This window comes from Equus caballus, chromosome 3 (assembly GCF_041296265.1).
Source record: "Equus caballus isolate H_3958 breed thoroughbred chromosome 3, TB-T2T, whole genome shotgun sequence".
NCBI lineage: Eukaryota > Metazoa > Chordata > Mammalia > Perissodactyla > Equidae > Equus > Equus caballus.
This window is the reverse complement of record NC_091686.1, coordinates 22,972,783-22,992,906: the sequence shown is the minus strand read 5'-3', so window position 1 is coordinate 22,992,906 and position 20,124 is coordinate 22,972,783. Positions and strand designations below refer to the sequence as shown.

At 55.3% G+C, this 20,124-nt stretch overlaps 1 protein-coding gene across 3 annotated transcripts in view; it reads right to left on the bottom strand.

Moving 5' to 3' along the window:
• Positions 1–20,124, bottom strand: part of VAC14 (VAC14 component of PIKFYVE complex) — a 104,398-nt gene that overhangs the window by 44,365 nt on the left and 39,909 nt on the right. For all 3 annotated transcript variants that reach the window (XM_001500754.6, XM_070262027.1, XM_070262026.1), the window contains one exon: positions 9,041–9,197. In XM_001500754.6, coding sequence (XP_001500804.1) covers positions 9,041–9,197 — 157 coding nt within the window. The remainder of the gene's footprint in view (positions 1–9,040; positions 9,198–20,124) is intronic.

Sequence of the window (20,124 nt, the reverse complement as noted above, 5' to 3'; positions counted from 1 at the left end):
AGAGCTGTGGAGAAAGCACCTGGTTGCAGCTCTCTGGGAACTTGGGGAGGACACTGGGGGAAACAGAGTGGCCGACAGAGGAATCTAGGGTGATCACTTTTAGGGCTGGCCCCACTTGGGCCCTGGAGCCTGTGAGAGTCATGATTTCCTCCCCAGACCAGGGAGAGAATGGCCACTCACCTGCATGAAACAGGCACAGTGTGAGGGGTTCTGGGAATCAAGCTTGGCTGTGTGAGGGTACATGAGCTCCTGGAAACATCAGCCCAAAGCACAAAATAAGAACGTGCAGAACCATCCAGAGTACTCCAAGTAAGCCTTACAGAGGAGCTCCTCTGGGCTGCCGTCATTAGACGCCAGTGGCCAGGAAGCAGTAAAACTCTACCCCCAGTTGTTCTTTTTCCTGAACTCAGACTTCCCTTATGTCCTCGCATGGTCCTTATGGAGAAGTGCCTGGGAACTGGAAAAGGTGTGTTTCTGTTTTGCTCTTCCCAGTCGTGAATTATTCTATGCGGATTCCTACCAGGAGCCACACATTCAAACTACCACCCTCTCCTGAGAACCTCCTAGCAGTTCCTGCGAACCACGCAAGGGGTGAGCCTTGAGGGAGAAGCCCAGTTCAAGGGCCGGCCTCACTGAACTTCTTGTTTGCAGTGTGTTGTTCTGGGTTCCTGCCTGGAACAGGCTGGCCCGGGAGGTGGTGAGTGACTCTGGAATGGCAAACAGTGTCTGCTCCCTGGCCCAGGGGGCTGTTTGCAGAACCAAGTGTCACATTCTTACAGATCGAGTTACCCCAGGCCCAGCTGGGGCTGATCTCTGAAGAGGTGGCTGCGGATACAGCTGTTGAGGAGGCCAGCTGCCTCTCAGCCCCTCCTCCGCGTCCCCACACTGAGAATATGAATTTGGCTGTTCCCATGGACGCCGGCTGGAGGTGTGCATGGACTGGAACGCAGCTCACTTCAGTCTTCTCCTGGGTGCTTGTCTGTGATGGTTCCTTGTGTTCCTGTCCCCTTCTTGCCTCTGTATGTGCACCCCTGTCCCGCACCTCTGTCCTGATCCATTTCCAGGCCTAGGGTCGAGTAGGCTCCAAAGTATTCCAAAGGACAAAGGGACCAACACAGGGACTGACCATAAAGAAATCCTCCTGAACCGGGGTCAGAGTCTCCATCCCCAGGGGCTGGGTGTTTTGGGCAGGGATAGTCTGGAACGTCTCTCAGTGGGAGACTTCAGATCTGGGACGATTTCACAATGCTCTGTTGGGAGGCAGGGAGGCTGAGGAGGAGGGGGGGGTCACCTGTGATCCCCCATACCCCCACATTTGGGGAGGGAGATAGATCTACCCACCTCTCAGCTGACAGATTGGCTAAAGATGGCAGAAGAGAAAGTCTGGGGCTGCTCTGGACACATCCCCAGGCTCCTTAGCTACAGCCCACTCTGGGCCACACAGTCAACTCTCAATGTCCAGGCCTGAATGGTGGCCCCTGGAGCTGAGACTCTCGGTAGGAGGGAGAAGGAGGGCAGAGTCATATCTGGGAGAAGCCATGGCAAGTGACTCACGTTCTCACAGTGCAAGGGTTGCTGGAAAAGCTTCCACAGCTCAGTCCTCCCAGCGCTCCAATATTTAGACTACAATGAGCAGGCGGCTGGGTGCAGCGTTCCTGAGGCTCAGGCTGATGGGCGCTTGGGGGAGCGGCCTGGGGCCTGGCCTGCTCCAGGCCTGCAGCTGTCAGGCAGGGCCTTCCGCTCTTCAGGCTCCCATCTGCCAGGCGGATTCTGGTCAGGGCTGCTGCCCTTGAGAGGAGGAGCCTCTAGAGGACAGGGCTGGAAGCCCTGGAAAGCTACCTGAGATCCTGGCCCAACGGGGTAGAGATGACAGGTCTGGGCAGGGCAAGCCTCTCATGGCGGGGGAGGGCAACACTTGCGGGTGGGCTGGTCCAGGATGGGGCACATCTCAATGCTCACCATAGACAAGGGAAGGCCTACTTGATCTCTTCCAGCCTCAGTTTCCCACTGGCCCACCAGCCACTTTTCCAACTAATCAGCCCTTCAGGCCCAGTTGGCTTGAGATGGAACCTGAGAGATATTCTCAGGCAGGGCTCTGGGCATGGGAGGAGGAGATGGGGTGGAGAGAAAACAAACTGACTCCTGGAGTGTTACCATAGGGAACAACAGGCCTCTCTCAACTGAACTAACTTCTGCCTAACCGCAGCCTGCTCCTCCCCACGGGAGCTCAGAGCGCCCCCATGGGCTTCTTCCACCCACCTCATCAGCACACTTGACAAGCACGGCTGGGAATCAGCCTCCTTTCTCGGCAGATCGGATAGGGCAGAGCCAGGACAGGAGCCCAGCTCCCAGATTCAGGGCACGCCTCCAGCACTGCGCTCTGAGGATCTACTGGGCTCAGACGCGGCATTACTGACAGCACACAGTCTTCCAGGCCCATGGGAGATGGTGGGCGAGCTGCTCTGGCAGGGGCCCCGAAGGTGGGGAGGGGAGGAGGGAGGGCTGGGAACAACCTGGCCATGGGTCTCAGGAGAGAAGCGCCTTTTGGGTGGCCAAAGAGGGCAGGATTTCCATTCTCAATCCTGCTGAGAACCAGTCCCCCAGCCAAATGCTGAATGCCGCTTTGCCTTGCATTTCTGGTCAGGAGAAGCGGGCTCTGGCAGGAAGTTCATGTGACTGCTGGCTGGCTGGGGGGCAGACAGATGCTGCTGGGAGCACTGTGTATACAAAACCAGGCCGGTGGGGTGGGCGGCCGGGGAGCCAGGCCTGCAGATGTTACTAAGTGAAACCTGATGTGGCGACATGAGAATCTACAGAATGTCTCACAAACAACCTTTCCTGGGATGTTTTGGATTGAATTTTGTGGCTATGACGTGAAGGAGCCTCACATGTCAGGATAAAAATAGCTCTGGCCTCAATACACAACGCGAGTTACAGTTCAACAAAACCAGATGCGAAAACATTAGCCGCCCAGCCCAGGCCTGGCAGGGTCCCTGCTCTGCTCCTCGCCCTCTGTCTACCTCCCCCATGGGTCGGGGCTCATGCACCTGGCCAGCCTCTCAAGTGAGCATCTGGATCCACTGCCCTGGATGGATGTGGGGGAAGGGCCAGAGGAGTCGGATCAGATCCAGGTCCTGCCACTGACTGGCAGAGCAGTCTAGAGGAAGTGACACCTTCTCCAGAGCTGGTTGCTATCTGTGAACCTCACAGGGATAAGGAGCATAACGCTGTGCCTGGCACAGGAAGTGCTCTGAGGAGGGGGCTGTGTGATTGGGAGGCTGGTATGGAACCAACAGGAATGGGGGGAATGGGCAACTTCCAGAATCAAGGGGCTGAGAGAGAGGGAGGCCAAGGCCTCTTGTGAAGCTGGGTCTCCGGGGGTGTGCAGTCTGCCGAATCGGAGGACCCAAACCCCATGGCTGTGTGGACAAAAGGGTGGTCAAGATGTGCAGCAATGGCATCCTCGGGACCCAATCCAAAAGGCAGTCACTTTCTTTTCTGTGGGCCAGCCCAGCTGAGGTTGGGAAGCCCTCCGCCCTGGGAAGTCACCCAAATCTAGGAGGCTTTCCAGCTGCCCGGTTTGGAGCAAGAGTTAAGCTACTGGGCTACAGCAGGGCCGGGGAGGAACTTGAAGCTGACAGAGCAGTGGAGGGGGCTGCACAAGGGAGGAGTTGTGCTGCTGCCGCAGGAGCAGGGCCAGGGCCAAGGCCTCAGGCTGATTAACAGCAATGGGCCTGGGTTGGAAGGGGCTAGGCTGTCCACCGGATGACAAGTGAAGGCCTGGGCAGGGGTGCCAGGGGAGCCTCAGATCTGGTGTTGGTGACGGGGTGATGGGCCCTGGTGCCTGCTCCTTCTGTTATTATAATGAACTCTGAAAGACAGGCACTGACCCTTACTGGGCGCCTGATGCTGGGGACTCAGAGATGAGAGCAACAGGTTCCTGCGGTCTGAGGCGGTGCTTCTCAAACTGTGAGGAGCACAGAAGTCACCCGGTGATCCTGACAACATGTGATTCCAAGTCCGGGGTGGGCCTGAGTGTCTCAATTTCTGATGAGCTCCCAAGCGACGCTGAGGCTGCCACAACCCACACTTTGAATAGCTAGGGTCTAAGAGGTCACGGCCGAGAGGGAAACAGATGTGAACTCAGCCCCCACACACAGTGTGGCAGGCGGGAGGCACAGAGGCCACAGAGAGGAGCCTGACCTGGACTATCCTGGAAAGCCGCACAGCAGAGGGGCCACTGAGCTGGCCCGAAGCACGTGTGAGCTCTTGTAATAAGAAGGTCGGAAGCAAAGGCAGCACCTCACACATGTGGGGGATTTATCTCAGCTCCCTCCGTGCAAGGAGGGCCCAAGCATCCCATCACCCAATTTAAAGGGGAGGAAGAGGTGGCACTGAGGCAGGACACTTGCCCAAGGTCACAGGATAGGCGGGGCAGAACTGGGCTGTGAACCTAGATCTTTCCAACCTCAGCGCCCATGCTCTTTTATGCCTGAAAAGAGTATGTGGGAAGAAGGGCCTTTAAGGCTCAAATGGCAACAGGCAAGGCTTTCTAGAGGCTGGGAAATAGTCTGGTGTGGCTGGAGGAAGTGGAGGGTAGGGCAGGGAGGCAGCAGAAGGGCAAGAAATGAAGTGCTTAGGTGGCCTGAGGTCAGAATGGGGTCCCTGAAGTCACTGCGAAGAGGAGGGACAGCCCCAAGAACTACCAGGCTGGGGCCATGGCCCAGCACCCAGAGAAGGAGCCTGGATTGCCAGCCCAGTGACCACTGCTCCTCCCCTTGGGTGGTGGAAGCTTCCAGTGCTTGGCAAGGGTGGGGGGGCACCTGTACTCCTGTCCTCTGAATGTGGGGGTAAAGAGAGCAGGCTCTCAGGCTAGGCTCCTGGGTCAGCCCCAAGGCCTGTCGCAATGCCCTATTCCAGGTGGGAATGACAACGGTGCTCTCCTCAGAGCTGTTGTGAGCAGCTGAGGGGCCAGTCCATAGTGAGGCTCAGTGAGCTGACATGTGGGAAGCACTCAGCACAGTGTCCAGTCCTAATGAGAGCTCAACGTACTATGGCCACTGTTAATTACTAGGCAAAAAGCCTAGAGGTGGCTTTCTAGGTTTCTTCTGGAACTTGATTCTGCATCTGGCCACACTGGCCACGGCTGTGAGGAATGAAACTGAATCAGAATGTTTCATTTTTGCCCATGTTTTTAGAGTTCGGGTTAAATTCCATCTACCTTGGATGAGAGAGCCCCACAGGGCACACTGACACGAGATGTTTTATCCCCTCAAGCGTGGGCCTCATAGCCAGGAGGGAAGGTCAAGGAAGTTGGGTTTTAGGGGCAGACATCAGTCCTGGGCTGACCTTTGGCCCCAGACTGCCACACTGCTGCTATGCTAGGCCAAAGCTGCTCCGTCTCCTGCAGCAGGGATGTCCAGGCCCCAGGAGGGCCAGGCACACCTCTGACAAGGGACCCATCCCAGGGCCCTCCTGCTCCTGCTGAGCCTTCCGCACAGGCTCAGGGACAGGCCCCACAGGCAAGCTCAAGCTAGGGTTCATCATCTCCTCTCCTCAGAGCCTGGCAGGGCCTTGGCTGATGACCCCCAAGTGGAGATGGGCAGAGAAGCCACAGTTGTCAAGTCACAGGAGATCCAAGTGGTTGTTTCCATTTCATTTCACCAAATCACAAGCTAGGGAGGCAAACGTGGTATCCCTCTACTGGCTTCCCTTGGGGCTGCCTACCCAGACAGCTCCCCTCCTGACTGTGCTGGAGATGGCCCTCTTCCCAGCCTGGGGCTCTGTGAAGGTCAGGAACAAAGCAGGGCAGGAGAAGCAAGACCATGCTGCTCTACACCAGAGGGAGAGATGTTTACGCTAGGCCAGGAGAGGCGAAAACCGCATGTGGGTAACTCTGCCTTGCGGGCCCCTGGGACCACTGCTGTGGTGCATTGAAGCCAACACAGCAGCTACCCAGTCATGGGATGGGCCTCGCTTCCCCACTGCTGCATTCAATTTGCACCATTTGAGTTTACAGACACAACGCGCAGACGGGGCCATTTGGTTCCCTGCAAACGCCATTTAATCTTCGCTAGGCTCTCCACCTCCTTGGCTTTCCAGAAAGTCCCTTTATGGGGAGTGGAGTGGGGTGATCTATCCTAAAGGGACACAGCACTGCAGTCTGCAAGTTCTCTGAGCTGTGCCCTGGAGAGCCAGAGGAAAGCAGAATCTAAACAGGAAGTGGGTCTGGCCTTGCAGCCTCTATCCACATGCACCGCCAGATGGAAACAGAATGACCCCCTTGCGTGCCTGAGAAGCAATGGGAGAAAGAGCGGCCTGCTGAGGAATGAGTGTACACTTCCTGCATGCTTTCTGACCTAAACAGCTACCCACAATGTCCTTGGTGCCTGGACTGTGCCCTCCCCAAGGCAGCTGAGGCGGGAGTGGGGACAGGGCCCAGCTCTGGCTTCCCAGGCTCTTACAGTATTGCTTTAAGCTTGACCTTGACCTTTTAAAATCACAAACCAGTTTGAAAAATCTGGTGCCAGCTGTGGACGGACACACACGCATGTGTGGTTCCCACACTTTGCAGTGCACACGTGGGTCTCAGGCTAAGAGCGAGTGGCCCTCAGCACTGTGTATCCTTGAAGCAAGAAGCGCTATTGGCTATAGGCACTTCCTTGGTGTTCTTTCCAGGATGGAATTTCTTTCGATCTGGCATACTTGGTTGTTTTTCTATGAATTCAGGGTGAGTCTCTGGCTGACATGAGCCAGTCTGACAGCCTTGGTGAACTGGGGCAAGTCTTCCCTGCCTCAGCCTCGTTAGTGGCCTACCCTTGGCAGGGCCAGGAGCTGGGGTTCAGAGCACTTTGCCATCCAAGCTCCCTTCAGCCCTTGTTCCCAAGCAGCTGGAAGGCCTTGCTGCCGTAGGGCCTCCCCTCGGACTTCCTGGGCCAGGCCTTGCACACACGCCACCCTCTCCTGCAGACCTGGGTGCCCAGAGCCATTCTCTGGCCCATCTTTCCACTAGCGAGTAAGTATTTCAGTCATCAACTTCTCTGTGCTGGGAGGAAGATACACCTTCCAGATGGAGGGACAGGTCACAGAGAGTCCTGGGAGATCCAAGTGTCCTTCCCCTGCCCAAGGCTGTGCTGCCTCAGCTTTATGCTTCTCCCACTCTGAGGAGGAGAGAAGACGCTTCCTTGGGAGGGAGATCTGAAGGCTGGCTTCTGCCCTGCAGGATGCCTTCTCTTGGCTGCTGCCCCTCCTCCAGTCAGTTCTTGCTGCCATCCCCCCCCCCTCACTGCTCTCCTCTCTTCTCTCATCAAGGCCGCCCCACGCCCACATCGGGGCTTGGCCCTCACACTCAACCTCTGGCATTCCTGCCATCTGTCCTGGGGACTTCAGGTTGACCCCTCAGTGCTGACTTGGGGATACAGGATGGAAAATGGACTCCTGGGCTGTGGGACAGAGGTTGGGAACCTCAGCTGGGTCCCGGGGTCAGGATGTGGGAGCCTCTCAACCATGGCCTCTGCTGCCCAGAGGAAACTGGGCTCGTTGGCAAGGAAACCACTGCATCCTGGGGAAACTAGAGAAGGAAGCCGGGCAGCCGCTAGAACCCCTTACTCCTTTGCTTCAGTCAAACAGCTGGAAACTTGGGACCAGCTGCAGGCAGAGTGTATGCAGTGGCAGTGGCCTAATGCCTGGGTCCTATGTGACACCCCACTGCAAGGGCTGGGGGACCTTGACTTCAAAGTCTCACTGGGGAGATGTCGTCAGTGCACAGGCCTGTGACTTGACCTAGCAGCCCTGGGGTGCAGCCAGGCCTGCGGGACTCTGGCGGCTCCACCCAGCAGGCATTCTCAGGGCCAGGTACCAGAACGCCTTCCGGGACCAGCACGGTGCGGCTGTAGGAGGGAAGCTGCCACTGAAAGGCCCCAAACCTATTTGACACTTGGCTTCTGCAGCAAAGGAGGAGCTGTCTAGGATCTTGTGTCTGGATGTCAAGAGCTACTCATGGGACAACAGACACCTCAGGCAAACACCCAAGATTCGCTGGGTACTTCCCGACCAACTTGCATCCGTGGGCGTTTTCCAAGATTGCGTTGCTGGAGGGAACTGGCGTCTGCCTGGGAGGAGGGAGCTGGGAGTCACACTGGCCCAGGGAGCCCTGAGATGTACACTGCACAAACTACACCCTCGTGCCTGAGCCCCATGTCTCCTGGGACCCCTCAGGTCCCTGCTCGAGGGACCAGAGAGAGTGGTCCTGGGAGAGCTGACTCCCAGTCCTCAGAGTCCAGCTTCCTTCCTCCACTTGCCCCTGTCCTCTGCCTCGCTACGTTCTCTTCAATCCATATCGTTTTAGAACTTTCTGAGCACTGTGACAGCCATAGTCTTGGTGGCTCTCACCAGCCCATCGCCCTCGGCAGACCCCTCCCCATCCCCTGTAGGCAGCTCTCTGTCTCCAACCACAGCTCTCTGATAGCCACCTGCTATCTGAAAGGACCACGAAGTGTGAGCACCAGGAATGCCATGGCCACCTTCATGTCCAAAGACTGCCCGGAAACATTCTGTTTGAATTATCCCCTCTCCTGCCTGGGCTGCATGCCGTGTTGTTTGCTGTTTTTAGCTTCTCGGCGAGGAAGAAAATGGCTGCCTAGTCTTCCACCTGTGAGACTCAAGACTCCAAAGCCCTTTGATTCCTGACTGGGGAGATGCCGCCCCAGGGAAAGAGATGACTAGCTGACTCAGATGGTTTTATATTTACCCAATGGCTCAAAAGTAGGAAAGGTGAAGGAAGATGAGGAAAAAGGGACATGAGGGGCTCTTACGGGGTTGGGGGACTGTGGAGTGTGAGCCAGGAGGCAGCAGGAGGGTGAGGTGTCCTGCCTCTTGGAGACCGCCAGCTCGCTGGTAGGACACTTACAGATCCCTCACACCCTGGCACAACTCAATGGCTCAAGAGTGACAGCCCAAAGGACCACCCAGTCAGGGACGAGACTGAGCACAAGCTTTCCCCAAGGGCCGCTGAGCCTGTAACCATAAGGGGAATACTTACCAGGAGTGTTCATCAGGCCGGCTCTGCCTGTTGGGGGCACCTGAAGCTCTGAGTGTCTGACCTGGAGGTCAGGGCCATCGAGGGGGCCTGGGTCATCCGTCTGGCCTGCAGGGGAGGATGCAATTTCTGCCAACACTTCCAGATCCTTCAGGATAACCTGGAGAAGAAAAGCAGAGGATGAGAACAACGACCTCCAGAGAGAGCTGTGGTTGGAGACAGAGAACTGCCTACAGGGGATGGGGAGGGGTCTGCCGAGGGCGATGGGCTGGTGAGAGCCACCAAGACTATGGCTGTAACAGTGCTCAGAAAGTTCCAAAACAATATGAATTGAAGAGAACGTAGCGAGGCAGAGGACAGGGGCAAGTGGAGGAAGGAAGCTGGACTCTGAGGACTGGGAGTCAGCTCTCCCAGGACCACTCTCTCTGGTCCCTCGAGCAGGGACCTGAGGGGTCCCAGGAGACATGGGGCTCAGGCACGAGGGTGTAGTTTGTGCAGTGCACATCTCAGGGCTCCTGGATGGGTCAGGGTCCAATGTCAACCTGTGTGAGGGCCCAACTGTGCCCTCCAGGTCACACTGCTGGGTGTGCTGGCCTCAGCCCAGGCCACAGGACAGATCTTTCTGCAGAGGTGACACAAGGCCACTCTCTACATTCAGGGCGTGACTCTGGGCCCCAAGATGGAGGACTTCCTAACTCATAGACTCACTGTTCAGTTCTCAGCTGCCTCTGTGGCATTTATACACAGGTGTGAGTGGAGTGGGGCCCCTAGAGCCTGACTCCTGCCTGCCAAGGTCTTCCAAGGAGGACGCAGAGTTGAGCTTGGAGAACAGCTGAGTGTGGGCTCAAGTCAGTATTATGTGTCACAAGGGTCCCCAGGCTGCCCCCACAATCCAGAGAGCCCTCACACCCTTAGAAGTCACCTCCCCTCGCAAAGCACCCATCTCCTCCTGCTCCTCATTTGGCACCCATAGTGAGCAAGGTGGTGCCTCAGCAGGGAGGGGGAGGGCACCCTGTGTGTGTGAATCAATAACTGCTCTAGCTCCTCGAGCAGGCCCTTGCCTCACTGCAGGTAGGGCTGTCTGCCCCTTTCTATCCCCACTCGTCTCTGTGTTCTGAAGAGGGACTGTGCCTGTCCTAGCCACAGGTGTACCCCCAGCACTGGTCCAACAGGCATCAGTTAAAAGGATGGATAACTGTGCCTGAGCGCAGGCCAAGAATTACCATGGCAACCGAGGGCTTTGGTCCTGGATTAGCAGAAGTGATGCAGAGCACTGGTGCATGGGGCCCCGGTGGGTGGGTGGGCCACATGTGCCATGACAGGCCAGGTGGGTGGAATATGATGACCATGGTCAACATAAGGCTACTCCAGGGCTCTTTGTGGGATAATGAAAAGGTTCTAGAGTTAGTGGTAATAACTGCATAACCTTTTAAATATACTAAAAACTACTGAATTGCATATTTTAAAAGGGCAAATTTTATCTCAAAAAAAAAAAAAGGATAAAGCTATTATTCTTTCCCCAAAGCTTGAAAGCGGTTCCTGTCTCAATGCAAGTAACATGCCAGCAGCACCTCACTCTGCCCCAGTTGTGACTTCTCCTCTGTTGTCCTCTCTGCCAGCCCTGGCCCTTCGGTCTTCTCCTAGCAGCATGGCACACTCGGCATGCAATTTCCTCACTAGCCTGCTATTTTGTTCCTCACCCTGCTGCACCCTGGCCTCGTTTAGGTTGGACACTGCACTCACACACAGATGCCACCTCCCATCTGTCTAACCAAGTCCTTCCCTTATCTCTCTCCCACTCTCAGAACAGCCCCTGCTGTGCTGGGTGCTGGCACTGTAGGTGAGTCAGACCTGCCTCTGCCCATGGCCTGGCAGGCAGACCCATATTTGCCTGCCCTCTGTGCATCGGTATAGGTGATTCTGGAACATTCTGACTGCTGGGCCCGCAGGAAATGAATCCATGCTGGCTGAAAATCATGGCTGCTAAGCAGCCCAGACATGGCAGGAGTAAGGGCTGCCTCTGAGCCCACACCAAGAGCTGGGAGCCTGGGTAGGTCTAGGCTCAGAGGCAGGGCGGCCCAGGCCCATGCTCCCATCAAGGGAGGGCCCCCAGAAAGCTCTCTACTTCAGAAATGGCAGAAAGATGACCCAGAGGGAGGGGGTGGTTTGGGGGGACAGACAGCAAAGCAGTGGAAGGGCAATGCTGTGCCACGGAACAGCCCCTGAGCACCGGCCTCACAGGACGTGCACAGGTCATGCACTCCGGATGCTCGTTTTCCAAGTAAGTCATTGTCTAAAGATCAGGGAGGCGAAAGGCGACCAGGGAATCTGGGTGGGGGAGTAACTTGCCCAAATTAAACAGTGAGGCAAGAAGCAAGCCAACTGTGCCTCAAAGAGTTCAACAGCGTTACCATGGGTAAGCTCTCCTCTCAATGTTTACTCGAGAGGGCTGAACACATGCCCACACAAAAACTTACCCAGGAATGTTCACAGTATCATTGTTCATCATAACCAGAAAGTGGAAACAACCCTAAGATTCTGACACCAATTCTGATGTGTGTTTTTTTCTTACACCACCACGCAATTTTCTGACACCAGTTGGATGTCTTACAATTCAACTCAATTCTGACACTATCTACCTGGAGATAGCAGCAGATCCCACAGGTTGAGGGCTCAGTCCTGCTAGACCGTACTCCCTCTCACTCCAGATGCCAATCGCAAGTCCAGGTTGTCACCTGTGCCTCTGACCCACTGGCAGATTGGAGGTTGACCCCCTCTCCTCGGGTTCAATTAATTTGCTAGAGCAGCTCACAGAACTCAGGAAATGCTTTACTTACTAGATGGCTGGTTTATTACAAAAGGAACAGCCAGATGGAAGCGATGCATAGAGTAAGGTATGTGGGAAGGGGCGCAGAGATTCCATGCCCTCTCCAGAGGCACCACTCTGCCTGAATCTGCACGTGTTTACTGACCCAGAAGCTTTCTGAACCCTTTTTGGGTTTTTATGGAGGCTTCATTACATAGGCATGATTGACTAAGTCATTGGCCACTGGCAACTGATTCAACCTCCAGCCCCTCTCCCCTCCCCAAAGGTTAGGGGGTGGGGTTGAAAGTTCCAACCTTTTAATCTCATGGTTGGTTCTCCTGGCAACCAGCCCCCATCCTTAGGTGCATCCAAAAGTCACCTCACTGACCTAACAAAAGACACCTTTATCACTCTCACCACTTAGGAAATTCCAAGCGTTTTAGGAGCTGTGCCAGAAATGGGGAAGGAAGACCAAATATATCTATTTCTTACATATCACAATATCACAAACCCAAATGTACGTGAATTGATAAATGGACAAACAGAATGGGGCCTATCCATGCCACGGACTATTATTTGGCAACAACAAGGAATGACATTCTGGTACATGCTACAACATGGATGAACCTTGAAAACATCTGCCAAGTGAAAGAAGCCAGATGCAAAAGGCCACATACTGTATGACGACTCCATTTATGTGAAATGCTCAGAGTAGGCAAATCTATAGAGACAGAAAACAGATTGTGGTTGCCGGGGCTGGGGGGAGGGAGACACGGGGAGTGACTGCTAATGAGTACAGGGTTTCTATTTGGGGTGATGAAAATGCTCTGGAATTAGATAGTAGTGATGGTTGCACAACCTTGTGAAAATATTAAAAGCCACTAAATTGTATACTTTAAAAGGGTGAATTTTATAGTATGTGAACTGTATCTAAAAAAAAAAAAGAATCAAGTCAAAACCTCAAATCAGCACCTTAGAGTTCCCTGTAGTAAACTTAGTGGTCCTCACAGAGCAGTTTGCTCTTGTTCTGCCCACGGCTCGAGGCAGTGGGCCTCGCTGACGCCCCACCATCTCACATCTGGTTCACACTAACAGGACAGCCATGAAGGCCCAGGATGGAAACCTGTGTCTCTTTACATCTCCTGGCATCTGCCAGCCCCACTGCACCCCTGTGCTGACCACTCTTCTGAGCCGCAGGCTACTCCTCTCAGGTCTGGCTGTACAGTTGGGTGGAGGCAGCTGTCTTCCAGGCAGCATATGCTGGTGGTCAAATGTGGCACATAAGCAAGGCCGGAGGCAGCCAGGGCCAGGCCGGCACCTGGCAGTCAGCTAGATGCCAACCACATGAGAACCACACTGACTCTCACCAGGTTTCTGGAGGGTACTTATTTCCTCATAGAAAAGATGCTTGGGAAGAACCAACAACACCTGAGAGGCCTGGCCCATGAGATGTCCCACCCTCTGAGCGGCCCTAGAGCCAGGCTACAAGGGAGGGGGGAAGCCAGAGGAGGAAGCTGTCCTTGCTCCCAGCCAGAATTAAGGCCCTCGCTTGTCATCAGTCTCACCTTACACATAGTCACCTGCTCAAGATAACAGGGAGTCCACTTCAAACCTAGCTCTGGTCCCCAGACCGGAGCCCGATAAGCTACATGGGGCTTTGTGGTCAGACAGTTCTGATTTCCAATCCTGACCTTGCCATTCAGTAGCCTGACCCTGGACCAGTTAACTTCACCCATACAATGCCCTCTCCCAAGCATCTACTGAGGACTCACTGTGGGCAAGGGCCTGTGCTGGTTGAAGGAGATGTAAGGCCAAGTGGGATGGGCCCTGCCTCTGACAAGAGTGACCTTGGGGGAGACAGGCAGTGAATAAACACTGATAATGCCATGCCTGTGTAACGAGAGCCAGCAACTTGGCCTGAGGGGCCAGGAGTCTTCCTGAAGGACAAGAGCACCAGTTTGCCAAGGAACCAGGGGGTAGAGGAAGGCATGCAAAGCATTCTCTTAAGTAGCATAAGCCTTTCATGGACACAGAACCAGAACCACGTGGCACACTCCAGGAAGCTAAGCTTTGGTCTAGGACTGGGGCTGGGATGGGAGTATGACTAGAAGTCAGGGAGAAACCATAGGTAGGGGCAGGTCATCAAGACCTATGACCCAGACAAAGAGGTCTGACCTTGGTTTTGCAGATGACAGGGTGCCTCAGTTTGCTCACACGTGCCCGTGGAGATTTAGCCTTGCAAGGCTGTTGTGAAGATTATAGGGATACTTTATGTACCACTTCTGTTAGGAGATTTTTGGTACCACAGCCGAGCTTGGTCAGTGGCCCTGGCTTAGGGACAGCAGTGCACACAGCGGGTTTCAGATTTCATTTCTCCACCAAAGAGAATCTGCATCACCCATCCCTGCACCACCTCCTCCTGCCCCACTGGAGAGCCAGCCAGCAAAGCTGCATATTTTACATTTTGAATTCTCTTATTTTAGAAAGTTTAACACCAAATGGCAAATGAATGCAAATTATACTTCAATTGCACAATTAAAGCCGGAAATGTTGTCTACAGGTTCCTTCAGTAATCCTAGCCACTCCTTTTGTGCTTATATATCAAAAGATTTGCCTCTGGTCCCCAGGGGCTGGCAAAAAGCTGACAGACAGCCCTGCCAGGGGCAACACCATGTGTACACACACACACACACACAGAGCACCCTCCTGGTCCCTAAAGTGGGAGTCAGAGAACAGTACTGCCATCTCCTTCAGCATCCTAGAGGCAAGGAGGGGAAGGGGCTGCCAAAATGGAGGACAAGGGAAGAAGGGAATGGGGAATTTGTAGGGAACCACTCCAGGGCTCTGAGGCTCCTGTGCCCATCAAGTCCAGCTGCTGGCTCTCTCCCAGCTGACCAGCAAACCCCACTTAGCCCAGGGACTGGACTTGAGGCTATGGAGCAGTAGTCCCGACATGGGCCTAGGTCAAGACGCAGTGTCTGCTGGGGGAGCAAGGAGAGATCCCAGGAGGCAATGTCAACAGGGGGCCTGGGACAGAGCAACAGAGACCACAGAGAAGCCACCCTCTGGCTGGACCTGGCTTTGAGCGTCTATGCCAGGTCAGGGTTTTGGTGCTCCACACCCTGGAGACCTCACAGCCTTTGGTCTGTGGCCAGGAAGCTCTGGGACAAGGACACGGTGATTTCACAGCCTTGCTTATGTGGCACCAGTTAAAGGCCCGGACGAAAGACCCCAAGTTATAGACACACTGCTGGGTCTCTAGAAACCCAGAGCTAGTCCCCCTTCCAACGAGCAGGCTGGTTGGGCCCATGCCTGTGCTGGCCGGCAGTCCTGGCTCCGAGAATGGGGAAAGGCTCAAAGAAAGCAGGAGGAAGCCACGCCAATTAGTATGCACTACACAGCTTTTTGCAAAATGAATATAAAACACTTGTGCTTTCTTTTTGTGTGAGAGAAAGAAGGGGGAAAGAGAGGGAGGGAGGAAGGTTACAAGAAAGCAATATTCTGCAGGAGCAGGAGTGCCTGTCGTTACCATGGCAACAGGCTGGGGGTGGGGAAGGCACATCAGCTGGTCCCTGGTCCTGGAGTGGAGTGCACTGGCCATCAAGGAGTGAAAGGGTCGGTGGCAACTGGGTGCGGAAAGCATCTGCCAAAGCAACCGTGAGGGGAAGGCCACAGGGGTGAAGGCGAGGGGGCTTCACACCCTCTGAGGCTTGGGGAGCAAAGTCAAGGAAGCCAGAGGATTCCTGAGAAAGCCCTTCCTTCTAGGAGGTGACTTGACACTAGCAAAAGACCTATTTCAGTGTGGGAGGGGAGTCATCATCTGCATGGCGCCACTGCAGGCGGTCACCCCACTGCATTCCAGCAGGCTGAGGACAGGTGGCTGCTCCCTCCCTTCCTTCATTAGTCCATCCAGGCGCTCCCTGTCCCAACACCTTGTCCAAAGACCAGCCCTGGAAAACCCCTTGTGGTGGGAGGCTCCCTTCTCTCACTCTCCCCGAGGTGCTACTTGGCTGCTTCTTTACCATCCTGGGAACAGCTGCAGACCCAGAGCTCCGCAAGGCCAAGTCCCCAGGCTGGGGTCCCGTCCTTGCCTCCTACCAGAACTCCTGAACACGACGTCCCAGGGCGAGGCATTCGGCAGATGGTGAATAAATACTTGCTGACCTGCAGGGCCAGGCAGGAAATGGAAGATGGATGGTTCTGAATAGCTTCTGCCAAGGGGATGCACAGGGAGACCTCCCACTCCACTCTACCCACTTATCTCTAAGAAACTTTTGTCAAAAGTTTGGCTAGGCCACTGGTCAGCTGATTAGGCCCCAGGTGTCAACTGGCCCAGCCTTCCAGCTCTGTGAGGAGGGAGCTCTTATGTTGACAGGAAATCCCCAAGCTGGGCTCCTTCCAGTCTGGGCCAGGAGGAAGGTACAAGAGTGCTTCCAAGGGACACACTAGGTGCTGGCAGGAGAGGTGAATTCAGGCCAAAGGCCCTGGAGGCTGAGGTCTGCAGGCCACTGTCAAGGGCCATCTGATGCCTCTGCCTAGAACAGTGGGGCTGCAGGACCGTGCCTGAGATCTGGGTCAGGTCAGGCTGCTCCTTATTCTTGGGAAGTGGAGCGGACAGTAAGTGCAGAAGAACCGAGGCTGGGCATCTGCAGAAAGCCTTGGGGCCTTCTTCCTTCCACATAGAAGCCTGTCTCCTTCCTTCACAAGGGGTATAGCCCAGTGGGTCAAGCCACAGAATGGTTCCTGCAGCTTGTGGAATAGGCCAGAGAACTGACCTTAGGAAGCCAGGCTGCTGTCCTCAGGAAGGGTTCCTTGGGGCAGTCGGGGCAGGCCACAGGGCCTCCCATAGTCCCCAGAGCAGTCAACCTACAGAACTCTGAAAGAAGGCACCCAGCACCAGTGGGCACTGGGGCTGGAGGCCCCGCCCTGGACAGAGTAATCCTGAGCTGTACAAGGCAGCACTCAGGCCCCTGCCTGGGGAAGGGGTGGTACTCCCAGAGAAGCTCTTGGCTACAATGGGGTCAGAGCAGGCCATGCCCAGCATCTCCTGGGGGTGGGTCACCCAGCCCTGCCTTCTGCAACAAATAAGGAAAGCACTGCCAAATAGGACATTTAGCCTTGGGAGCAGAAGAGAAGGACAGCTTAGACTCAGACCTGTTCTACTTCCCATTGAGAAAACTACCCTGATTAAAAACCTTTTACGTCTTAGTAAAGCAAAAACAACTTTAAAAAGATATTATCTTGGTTTGCATTGCCTGACTTTGAACACCTGCTCTCAGGGATCAGGACTGCTTTTTCTTTTCTTTCTTCTTTTTAAATAAACTTGGAAATCCTTCCCTAAGTGCCTAGTTCTGTGCCATCTATGCAAAAGGCCAGCACCGAATGCTTCCTGTTAAGTTCCACTATCAGCGACAGCACAGCATGGGTTCTGGCAGCTCAAAACATTCTAGCGCCATCCCTCTGAGGGGAGAGAAGAGAAAGGCCAGCCTGGGGTAGGATAACCTGGAGACCAGTTCCCTGATCCCCTGCCCCAGGAGCTCCTTCCAGCTGACGCCAGGCCCCTGCCCAGGACAGTGCACTCTTAGCTCTATAAATTCTCCCCAGGAGCTAGGCAGGGAAGGGGGAAGGGGCCTGCTGTGCTGCGGGCAGCATGAGAGCAGTGCACACAGTTATAGCTCGGTTACCAGGTGATGAGCCGAGGGGCCGGCTGTCACCGGGGCACCAGTCTATGGCAACCAGGAGAGCAGCAGAGGGCTCCCTGGTCTCCTGCCCACCACCAGGCCTGTGCTTAATCCCAGTGCACTTGCAAGCTATGCTCAGGCCCAGGCCAGGTCCCAGCAGGGGAGGGCCCGGGAGGGTGGGGCAGGCTGGAGCAGGATCAGCTCACCATCTGCCCCACCTCCTGTTGGTTCACTTTCTCCTAAAATGTTTCTGAGCCTCTCCTGGGACCTGGCCAGCCTTGATGTACAGGAGGTGGCTGGGGTGTATGACAAATAAGTCTCATGGAGCAGTGAAGCCGAGATCTTGACCAAGTTACTTTGCTTCTCTGAGTCTCAGTTGGCCCTTCGGTAAAGTGGGGAATACAACAGAAGCCACCCGGGAAGGGTGGCTGTGGCGATGAACTAAGATCACGCACGTTCGAGAACGCCCAGCACAGGGTCTGGCACAGAGCAGGCGAGTGTTAGGTGACAGCTCCTCCTGCCAGCAGTGGGGACCCGGGCCCGTCCTCGACATCTCTTTGCTCACCAAAACTCCCTGCCCCGTCCGTGGGCCTTGGGCCATGTGAATTGCCAACCAGGACTTGTCAGGGGATGCAGCAGATTCAGCTCTGGCCATCTCCAGAGGAGGAAAAATCAACACATATCTTAGAATAAATTTTCACTTCTGAAGATGCCACAGGCACCGAGTAGGGTGTGGGGTGAATACAGAGGGCCCTGGCCTGGCCACCCCCCAAGGGCCATGGGGAGAGGGCATCAAGGCTTAGAGCCAGGGCCACGGCCTGTAGTCTCCCAGTAGGATCTTATGCTGGTCTGTATCTGTGGTTCTCAACCAGAGATGTGCAACAAAATCACCCAGGAGCTTGTGGAAAATGCCAGCACCCAGGCAACAAGGCCCTACTGAGAGTACAACTCAGGAGATCTGGGTGAGGACCAAGAAGCTGGATTTCAAGAAGCTCCAGAAGATTCTGATGGCAGCCCTGGTTTGGATGGCTCTGTTGTGGGGCTTCTGTCCAGGTGCTGGACTACGGCCTTTCTAGGTAAGATTATCGATCTCTTCCTGAGTTCAAGGGGAGACGGGCTGGGGCAGGAAGTCAGGCCCAGGGCCAGGTAGTGCCCTCAGCCCTGCAGGTCCCCCAGCCCTGTAGCCTGGCTCTGTAAGAGCCCCCAGCCCTGTCGCAGGAGAAGGCTGTCCCCTCCGGTTCCCCTTCGTGGAATCCCTCCTGTGCTGCTGGGCCCTACTTTGGGAAAGCGAGCCTCCCCTTGTCCCATCCTTCTCAGCCCAACCTCTGCCTTCATCAGGAGCCCGGGTGGGCCAGGCAGCAGGCCTCTGCCCCCTGCCCAGCCCACACACACCAGGTGCTGTGCTGGCTCTGGGTCCTCACTTGCCCATCAGTGGAAGGAATCCAGACAGAGATAAACAATGAAACCCTTCCCGGGACACAAACGTGCCTTCCCCAGAATGGAATGCCTCCATGTTGACTACACTTACTATGGGTCCCCCCATACTCGGGGGGGCTGAAGTGGGCCACTGAGAGTGCGCAGTGCAGAAACATGGAAGAAGGAGAGCGAGCAGGGGCCCTGTGCTCCTCTCCTAGGTGCGATTCCGGGACTGTTACCAGGCAGTCCCCTCTCCTTCCTGTCAGGTGCTCATTTCAGAAGACCAAAGTCCTCCCAGGAGCCCTAGCAGTGACTGCCAGTCCTCTGCTGGGCCATGGGGGCCTGGGGGCTGGCTGTCCCTGGGGAACTGTGACTAGAGTCCGTGTCGTCCCTTGCTGGCCATGACTTTTCTCCCAGCTCCTTCCTAATCCTCCTCTCACTTTCGCTCAGAAGCCCCCGAGGGAAGCCGCAGGGTCAGCCACAGGGAGAGCTGAGTGGACAAGTGTTCTGTGTCCTTGGTAGGGCTCCGGAGGGCCACAGCAGGAAAGGGCCCATGCGTTCTTGTCCAGGTTGCCCATGCTGGGGCCCGGCTCATCTCCCTACATTGGGTGGGCTCTCAGCAAAAGGAATCAAGTGCTTGGCCCCCGACATCTTACCCCTTCGTTCTCAGGGCTGGCATCTGACCCGACAATGTGATCTGATTGTAAAGAAATCTTCAGAATTGAAGCAGGGATGGAGGGGTTGTTTTTGCTGGTTTTAGAGAGTGGATGGAATAAAAATTGGAGTGAAATAAAAACTGAGGCAAAGACACGAGAAGGAAAAACAAATCCCATTCTTACAGAAGACTGTCCACTTTTGAGCAGGGCACATTAGTATTCCAGGGAGTGGAGACCTGGACCACACAAAGTCAGAGCTGGACGGACGAACACAATCCAGGCCAACCACATTTTAGGGAAGAAAGCTGAGGTGAGGAGATGCCGTGGACATGCCCGGTCCCATGGAGAGCGGGACAGCGTGGAGCCAAGGCCTGCCCTCCTGTTCCTCACCTGGGCCACTTCCCACACTGCCCCTCAGCCATGCCAGCCACTGGCCCACTCTTTCTGGATGGGGCCCTGGAGAGGAGCTGGGGGTCTTGGTTGGGGAGCAGCCTGATGGGGCAGGTCAAAGTCAAATGCTCAGAGAAG